The 10,000-nt window shown below is 47.0% G+C and overlaps 1 protein-coding gene across 1 annotated transcript in view; it reads left to right on the plus strand.

The window, feature by feature from the left end:
* Positions 1 to 10,000, plus strand: part of acot7 (acyl-CoA thioesterase 7) — a 53,653-nt gene that overhangs the window by 32,222 nt on the left and 11,431 nt on the right. Inside the window, exons 7-8 of the mRNA XM_084436302.1 lie at positions 1,119 to 1,235; positions 7,535 to 7,713. Of these exons, the coding sequence (XP_084292428.1) occupies positions 1,119 to 1,235; positions 7,535 to 7,713 (296 nt within the window). The remainder of the gene's footprint in view (positions 1 to 1,118; positions 1,236 to 7,534; positions 7,714 to 10,000) is intronic.

The following is a 10,000-nucleotide window of genomic DNA, read 5'->3' on the forward strand; positions in this document are numbered from 1 at the left end:
CTCAAAACACTACATCACTTCCTGTCTGCACACGGGCGATCGATTCTGTCACTCTCTCTCTCCCGAGGGCGGTCTCAGACAACATTCGTTTCACTTCATCAGCGACCGGCGACCTGTACTCTGCAACGCCGCGCGTCCCTCACACCCTCTCTACACCTCCTTCTCTCCCCCTCTCTACACCTCCTCTATCTCTGCCTCGTTCTCTCCATCCGTCTCCCACTCCCTCTCTCCCTCGCTTCATCTGTCTCTCCCTCTCAGTCCCGGAGAGATGCACACCACTTCATTTCGAGACTCAGAATCAATTTCAGGGATAATCTATTTGATTAGAGTTGAGCGAAATAAATGGATTTGTTCCACTCTGTTAAAAGTGATCTTTATTATTTTGCCATTTCTCGTCCCTTTCGTGAAGACACAGTATTGATACCTGGGGTGTTGTTTTTCAGACCTCCAAATAGGTCAAGAGGTTCTCCGGGGTCTGTTACGGGATATGAAGAACATGATTTATTGATGTGCTGTGTGGGGAATTGTGATGCCAGGGGGCGGTAAATTGAAATTGGTCTTTCAGACTCCGGAAACTCATGCATCCTTCCCCAGAGTGTCTCACACCACAGTCATCAGCACAAACCCACATTCATTCTGCCCAGGCTCATTTCCCTTATTGCTTTTATATTGAGAGAGCAGGCATATAGATTGTGTTTTTACCCGTGTGTTTCCACCTCCTCTCAACATTAAGTGCAGTAGGAGATTCTGGTCCCCAGTAATAACAGTCTTTGTTTTGTTGGAAGTTTAACATGAACCGTATGCGAGCCGGAGCCCGTCACTATCACTTGATGACTCGAGTAGCATGCTACATTTATCCTGCATACTAAACACATGTTTTCGTGGAGTAGTATGTACGTACTACATAGCATGTAGTATGCGAATTGCAGTATGTGCTATATAGTATGTAGCATGTAGTATGGACATTCGGACATGGTCTTGTTCTCTGTAAAGCGCATTGTGTTGCCTCTGTGTATAAAATGCGCTATACAAATAAAGCATTGATTGATTGATTGATTGATTGATTGATTGATTGATTGATTGGTTGATTGGTTGATTGATTGATGTTCCCACACCAGGTGTGACTATGAAGCTGATGGACGAGGTGGCCGGTATTGTGGCGGCCCGTCACTGCAAGACCAACATCGTCACCGCCTCTGTGGACGCCATCAACTTCCATCGCAAGATCCACAAAGGTATGACAGCTCTGAAATATCATTTTTCTGCTCGAAGACGCTCGGCTTTTCGATGGTAACTAAACTAGCATCGACCCACAGTTCTGGCATCCATGGCACCAGCTATGCGTTTGATTGAGGCTACAGTATTCTTCAGTATACAAACAAGCAGTGAATAAAATAAAATGAATAAAATGATTCAGGTAATAAAACTAATTTAAGGATAAAAGGACAAGAGGATAAAGGATACAAGGAGTGCTCCTAATTGTAAGCTTAGTTAAAGAGGTGTGTTTTAAGTTGCCATTTAAAAATGTCCACTGTGGCCGCCTCTCTAAAGCTGAATCCCAAATCGCGCACTTAGGCGAAAGTGCAGAGCACTCGCGGCCTTGTGGCCTTACATGCGCGTTCCCGCTAAGTCCACAAGGGCTCAGGGTAGTTCCAAAACGGAATTGCTAGGTCCACAAGTGCGCCACGCCGCCATTTTGCGCACTTTAACCGCACTTACCGAAAGTCCGCAATTTCACGGACTTAGGAGCAGAAAATACCCACAGCCCACCGCGTCTCATGTGACACAGTGCTTGAGTGCATCCGAGTCATGATCCGAGTGCATCACACATAAATGATGACATTTGCAGATAACACAACATTTATCTTGAAATCCACATGCTGCAAACATATCCCACCCAACCTAATTTTTTAATTATTATTAAATTAAAACAGACCTCAATCGGTCAATTTGCAGAGCTGAAGGGAGCGTCAGAGCAGCCTCTGCGTCGGAGGAACGCGGCAGCCAATGAAAACGAAGTGGGAGGGGCATTGAGCGAAACTGGGAGTGCTGTCCCATTTAATTCACGGCCCTGCACCCTCTGGCCCTTCCAGCTGACGTCAATTAAGTGCTCAGGCCTCAGGCCACAAGTGCGAGGGGCCGCAAGTGCGGTTTGCGCACTCAGATTGGGATTCAGCTTAATACTCTTTGATATGGTGTTCCATAAATTAGCTTCCCCAATTTTAAGGGACACAATAGTGGGTGCGCACTGGCCAGCTCCTGTCCCATCTTTGGGTTGATCTAGATCTAACACACTAGACTCAAGTACATTTACATTTAACAGAGACTCAGAGACAGTTTATAAAAACAGTGCTATCAGCTATTAAGTAATTAGCTTAAAGGAATATGCTCGTTTTTGACAACCTGGACCTTATTTACGACATATTATAAGAAGTTTGACTCACCCAGATCACTTTTTTGTTGTTCGGAGGCCTGTAGAAGAAATATAAAATCCAGCGCGAGCCAGTATATCCATGTAATGGCGGCGCACGGGGCATAGGGAATGCCGTTTCTCAAAATCCATTTTCGGCCGCTAAACGGTTGTTTTCATCAATCACATTGCATGAATCGACAGTTGATATTCCTCTACGCCAGCCATTGTTTTGGTTCCAAATAAGGGGTCTTGATCCTCTGTAACAAGCCTCTTTACAAGCCGCTCCCCCACTTGCTCCAGCACGCATGCGCACAGGCCAGCGCGCAGACTTGCTATTCTCCGTCTGTAGGCTACACTCGCGGCTCACATTCTCTGCGCTACGATCGGATTTTCTAGATCCTCTAAATCTGACAAATATTCAGCCATATTGCACACAATATTCTAGGCACCAACAATCCGATCGTAGCGCAGAGAATGTGAGCCGCGAGTGTAGCCTACAGACGGAGAATAGCAAGTCTGCGCGCTGGCCTGTGCGCATGCGTGCTGGAGCAAGTGGGGGAGCGGCTTGTAAAGAGGCTTGTTACAGAGGATCAAGATCCCTTATTTGGAACCAAAACAATGGCTGGCGTAGAGGAATATCAACTGTCGATTCATGCAATGTGATTGATGAAAACAACCGTTTAGCGGCCGAAAATGGATTTTGAGAAACGGCATTCCCTATGCCCCGTGCGCCGCCATTACATGGATATACTGGCTCGCGCTGGATTTTATATTTCTTCTACAGGCCTCCGAACAACAAAAAAGTGATCTGGGTGAGTCAAACTTCTTATAATATGTCGTAAATAAGGTCCAGGTTGTCAAAAACGAGCATATTCCTTTAACTGTTGTGGCTACCGACTCCAAGCGGAGGGATGTTCCTGCCATTTTAATTATGTTTTGTACTATATTAGGTTTTCTAATGTACAATAAACTGTGGCGCTAATGAATCCCAGTTTATGAATAGTACATGAGCTGACAATGTGAAAAATCCAATAAAGCCTATTAATACTGTGGTAGAGTAGCTACCGCTAACTGGTATCACATTAAACACCAGCCACCGCTAACTGGTATCACATTAAACACCAGCCATCTTGTATCTGTAGCATACTGTGGTAGAGTAGCTACCGCTAACTGGTATCACATTAAACACCAGCCATCTTGTATCTATAGCATACTGTGGTAGAGTAGCTACCGCTAACTGGTATCACATTAAACACCAGCCATCTTGTATCTGTAGCATATCCGTGGTTTTCTAATCTTGCAGTTTCCATCCTGGTTTTCCGTTGCTGGACTATTGTTTCCTTATTCCGTCAGTGTGAGGATATGAATCATTAATGCCCCTCTGTTAGGCTAGCTCCTCTCTCCCTCCCCCTCCCTTGTCTGGTGTTCATGAGAGCCAGGATTAGGGGAGGTTGCATACAGGCCTCTCACGCTCCAAGACTCGACAACATTACTGGCATAGATCTTTATCAACGGAACTTAATGCTCTTTTCCAATAACGCTATCTCGCGTTACAGAGTGGGGGTCGGGCTGACATCAGAGAGGCTCGTTCACGCGAACTTGACAGAGCTTTTACCATTTGTAAATTATTTAGATACTGTGTTTGACTTCGACGTTGTAAAGCCTTATTGTGTTATCATTCCTGTCTTTTACTGGTTACTTTACAAGTGTGAAAACAGAAAACGACTCTGTTTTCACAGAAATCTTTTGAGAATTTTTTGTCACAGGAGTCATGCTCGTTTGTATAGATGAATTGTTTCATACCATACACATACTTTTACCCCATGGTACCCCATCAACAACAGCTCTCCAGATAATTTGGCGTGAATCCTGATATGCTGCAGTTCTGCTGATGCCAAGCGTTTGCGTTCAGATCCATTTCTTGGCTTCCTGTCAACAGTAGAGAGTGGGCCTGGTGGAGCTGGAGAGCAGTGAGGATAGACTCAGGATATGAAGTGTTGTAAACACAGTGAGTGACGCCAGTGTCACGGTTGAAAGGACATGGTGGGTGTCTATGTGGTGACCTGCCTCTCCTCTCTGTCCATGTCAACAGAATTATGATGCTGTACCAAAGTTCACCCATATGAAAAATATATACTGGTTTAAAGATTGTAGAAGATTCTTGTAAATCACACCTGACACCTGAAAGTGTTGTTGGCTGGGAGATAGCTTGCCCCTTTGTAAAAGACAGAGTTTCCGATGGCCAACAATTGGTCAATTTTTTCCTTGGCAATGGTGTTTAGAAGATTACAAGGTGCGGTCTGATTGGTCAATGGTGTTTAGAAGATTACAAGGTGCGGTCTGATTGGTCAATGGTGTTTAGAAGATTACAAGGTGCGGTCTGATTGGTCAATGGTGTTTAGAAGATAACAAGGTGCGGTCTGATTGGTCATCCTCACAGCTACGCTGGGTTTGTTGATGGTTGGGATGTAGACCATTGTTCTGTCTCTCTTTTCTTCTCTTCTTCTCTTCTCCTCCCTCTGCTCTGCCCTTTTCTTTGCCTGTTCTTCTTTGGGCTCTCTCCTCATAGGCCTTGGCCATTGTCTCTCTTTCTCTCTCTCTCTCTCTCCTCATAGGCCTTGGCCATTCTCTCTCTCTCTCTCTCTCTCTCTCTCTCTCCTCATAGGCCTTGGCCATTGTCTCTCTCTCTCTCTCCTCATAGGCCTTGGCCATTCTCTCTCTCTCTCTCTCTCTCTCCTCATAGGCCTTGGCCATTGTCTCTCTCTCTCTCTCTCTCTCTCCTCATAGGCCTTGGCCATTCTCTCTCTCTCTCTCTCTCTCTCCTCATAGGCCTTGGCCATTCTCTCTCTCTCTCTCTCCTCATAGGCCTTGGCCATTCTCTCTCTCTCTCTCTCTCTCCTCATAGGCCTTGGCCATTCTCTCTCTCTCTCTCTCTCTCTCCTCATAGGCCTTGGCCATGGGTTCTGCAGTGCAAAGCTGTATTTTCCCTTCACACATACAAATACAAGAAAGTAAAGAAGTAAAAGAAAAAGAAGTTTTAGTCTGTACGTGTTCTCCCGGAGCAGATGTGACTCCGGGGGCGGCCCTGCCCCGTGGCGGAGTCACCGACGTGCTGCCCGCTGCCGTGGCGTGGGACACATCCATCACCCCCCACCACTCCCAGGCACACGCAGGCAGAATGGATCAAACCAGGAGAGGCTGTGGAGTTCTCCTCCTCACTGAGGGAGAAGACTGCGGAGTCAGACTTTCTCACAGAAAACACCAACTGCTCTGTTTTTTTGTACTTTGAGAGACGTTGGATGTTAATACTTAATAGATCTCGGAGAAAAAACAATCCTAACTCTGGCATAAGATCATGGATGATTAGAGGCCGATATGCCGTTAGAGATCGGCAGTAGAACAGCACCCTTCATCACTATGGAAGCTCAAGGTCCTATTACAAAACAATAAGGACATACTATACATCCCTGAGATTACATTACATTAGTCATTGACTGTAGCAGACGCTTTTATCCAAAGCAACTCAGAAGAGAAAGAGACATGTGCTTTGGACTGGCATTAAGCTCACAACCTAACGAATGCAGCAAACATGTCCTGCTCGCACGCACATGCACACAGAGCCATGAGATGCATTCAGAGGCGGAGGTCTGTGCTCGCCAAGCACCATGTCTAGTTAACTTCCATCTGTGATCTGATGAGGGACAATTCCAAATGAGTCCTTTTTTTTAAGATTTATTTTTTAAGGCATTTCTGCTTTATTAGGGATAGGACAGTGTACTGTAGGTGACAGACAGGAAAGGTGGGAGAGAGAGAGAGAGAGAGAGAGAGGAAGAGAGAGGAAGACATGATGGGCCGGATTCGAACCCAGGCCGCTGTAGAAAGGACTAGCCTTTACATGGTGAACGCCCCAACCCATTGAGCTACCGGGGCGAAAATGAGTCAATTTTAATGTAAATTTTGTTGCTTTAGTGCACCTGAGTCACTGAATGTGACACAGCTACAGTAATAAGCAATGAATCCCAGGCAGTCTCCATCACAAGCAATGTAAATCACAAATGAAGTCAAGTTTCCATTTTAATCTTAATACACCATTAAATGGTCAACCAGTAAAGTTTATGATTCAGTTTTCAGTTGAATTTTCATCGATGACGGCAGACTTAACAGCACATCAAATAGAAAACAGTAGGATTTCATGCGCGTCTACATTTTCTATCAAAGAACGAACATTTCCAGAAGGCAAGCAGGTGCAGAGTGCGATTCATAATCTGTGCCTGCGATGGTGCTCGGAGCGCTTTGTAGCTGAAATTGGCAAAGATAGAAGTGAAGAAAAGCGAGCGTGTTTTCTAATTACTCCCGTTGGAACAGTGAAAGAGCTGAATTGTTATCACCTTTTCCTTGCTGTCCTTCAGAGGCACAGGCTTTGAAGTTGTGTGATGCAATTTCTTGGATGAAATACTCTAAGCGTAGAACCAAGTCAGTGGAACTGTTTGTGAGAATTGCTGAAGAAATACTAATAAACAGCAACGGCTGTCTGGTCTTAGACTGCCAGTTTTAGTTGAATTACCGTTTGTAGAGTTAAGCTTCTAAGCTATTTATCCAACAGTCAAAAGAGCAATGAATAGCAAGGCTTCCCTCAACGCTGTACAGTTTCTTCAATTAACGGCTACATATTCTGGTCACACTTTACAATAAGAGTCACAAAAAACATTAGTTAACTGTTAACTAATGCTTATTTAGGGTTAGGTTAGGTTACTAATGTTAATTAATACCTTAGTTAAGGTTAGGGTTAGGGTTAGGTGAGTTAACCTTAGTTAACATAAATAACATTAGTAAATGGTTAATAGAGACATTAGTTAACTGTTACTTAATGCTTAATAATGCATTAACTAATGCTTATTAATGTACTGTTATTGTAAAGTGTTACCCATATTCTAATAGGATGATTGACAGCTCCGCATCAATGCTACATGATTCAGTAGAGGTGCGGTACGCCGTGACCTTTGCTTGAGCGGTTTATTTTGTGATTAACACACTGAGGCGGAGGAATAATGTGCGGATGAGACACGGTGTGACCTTATCCGTTTTGGGTGATTCCAGGTTGTTTGACGTGTCTCTCCCCAGGCTGCGTGGTGACCGTGTCGGGGCGGATGACGTTCACCAGTAACAAGTCCATGGAGATCGAGGTGTTTGTGGACGCCGATGACCTGGTGGAGCAGGGGAAGTACCGCGCCGTCACCGCCTTCTTCACCTACATCTCCCTGGACAAGGAGAGCAAGCCTCTACCCGTCCCCCCAATGAAGGTACGTCACCTCGCCAGCGAGGTCAAGGTCAAGGTCAAGGTCAACTTTATTTATATAGCACATTTAAAATCAACCGAAGTTGCACCAAAGTGCTTTACAGTATATACAAATAAAAAATAAAAAAACAGACAATACATACAAACAATACTGAATAAAAAAAAGTGCACGGTTTAAAACGACACAATCATACCAGGGAGCGATCAGCGACCCCCCAGGAAAGACCCCCCTCCTCCTCAATGGGCGTCCAACTCAGGCCCTCTGCCTTGCCAACAGTCGTGACAGTCCTCTAAAAACACTGATTACCAACGCACACACACACACACACAGGTGCCCACCCGACACACACACACTCTCTCTGTCCTACCTGCCTGTGCTCTTCTCTGCTCTCTGTATTTGCTGTAGTACCAAGCCTCTATGGGGCGGGGCGTAGCTCAGAAGGTAGAGCGTCCGGCTAGGGGTCACCAGCTGGACACCCAACCCCAAAATCGCTCACGTGGGGCACGGTGGCGTAGTACCTAGTACTGTCCCCTCACAGCAAGAAGGTCTCCGGGCCTTTCTGCACGGAGTTTGCATGTTCTCCCCGTGTTCACAAGGGTTCCCTCCCAAAAGAACCCAATACAAAAAACATGCAGAAGAACAGATGCTCTTCAGTCCGGTCCCTGACCAGGATTTGGACTGAGCACTTGGACTTGGTTCCCCGGGCGCCACTGACGAGGCGGCCCACTGCCCCTGGCTGCCCCTGGAGGAGGACGGCCCACTGCCCCTGGCTGCCCCTGGAGGAGGACGGCCAGCTGCCCCTGGCTGCCCCTGGAGGAGGACGGCCCACTGCCCCTGGCTGCCCCTGGAGGAGGACGGCCCACTGCCCCTGGCTGCCCCTGGAGGAGGACGGCCCACTGCCCCTGGCTGCCCCTGGAGGAGGACGGCCCACTGCCCCTGGCTGCCCCTGGAGGAGGACGGCCCACTGCCCCTGGCTGCCCCTGGAGGAGGACGGCCCACTGCCCCTGGCTGCCCCTGGAGGAGGACGGCCCACTGCCCCTGGCTGCCCCTGGAGGAGGACGGCCCACTGCCCCTGGCTGCCCCTGGAGGAGGACGGCCCACTGCCCCTGGCTGCCCCTGGAGGAGGACGGCCTGGATGGGAGAAATGCAGGGAACTATTTCCACTGGAAACCGAGACTAAACCACAAAGCTCTCTCCTGTCCAACCGCTAGAAATATCTCTATTTGAGCTGTATCTTCAATTTCACTACATTTCCACTTCACTACCATTGTTCTTAATCTCGGCATGAATCAAATCAGTTTCCATTTCAGGGGCTGATTACAGGGGCTTTGTTTTCAGGGCAGAATTATGGTGACAACTGACAAGCAGCATTATTTTAATTTGAAAAATGTGAAGGTGTATTTTAGCAATTCATTTTTCAGTGCTTGTCAGATTAAAAAGGCAGAGAATGGAGAATGGTGTGTGTGTGTGTGTGTGTGTGTGTGTGTGTGTGTGTGTGTGTGTGTGTGTGTGCCTGTGTGCGTCTTTCTCTGAGCACGCATTAATGTGTGTGTATAATGTGTGTTTCTGTATGTTTGTTTTACTTTGTGTGTTTTTGCTGCTGTGGGTGGGTTCACGTGTGTGTGTGTGTGTGTTTGTGTGTGTGTGTGTGTGTGTGTGTGCCTGTGTGCGTCTTTCTGTGAGCACGTATTAATCTGTGTGTGTGTATAATGTGTGTTTCTGTATGTTTGTTTTACTTTGTGTGTTTTTGTTGCTGTGGGTGGGCTCACATGTGTGTGTGTGTGTGTGTGTGTGTGTGTGTGTGTGTGTGTGTGTGTGTGTGTGTGTGTGTGCGCGTCTTTCCGTGAGCATGCATTAATGTGTGTGTGTGTATAATGTGTGTTTCTGTATGTTTGTATTACTTTGTGTGTTTTTGTTGCTGTGGGTGGGCTCACATGTGTGTGTGTGTGTGTGTGTGTTTGTGTGTGTGTGTGTGTGTGTGTGTGTGTGTGTGTGTGTGTGTGTGGGATGAGCCTCAATCAAGGCTTTTAAGGCGTGACCATTTCCTGAGGGGTTGAGCAGAGGATGAGAGACTGTGAAGGAGGGAGATCCATACAGCATTGATCTGAGCCTTTCTATTCCTAGCAGGCAGTCCCTGGGTGCCTGGGAGGCAGTCAGACCCTCTCAGCCTGGGAGGCAGTCAGTCCCTCTCAGCCTGGGAGGCAGTCAGTCCCTCTCAGCCTGGGAGGCAGTCAGACCCTGGGTGCCTGGGAGGCAGTCAGACCCTCTCAGCCTGGGAGGCAGTCAGACC

The sequence above is a fragment of the Borostomias antarcticus genome (assembly GCF_949987555.1).
Source record: "Borostomias antarcticus genome assembly, chromosome: 3".
Taxonomy (NCBI): domain Eukaryota; kingdom Metazoa; phylum Chordata; class Actinopteri; order Stomiiformes; family Stomiidae; genus Borostomias; species Borostomias antarcticus.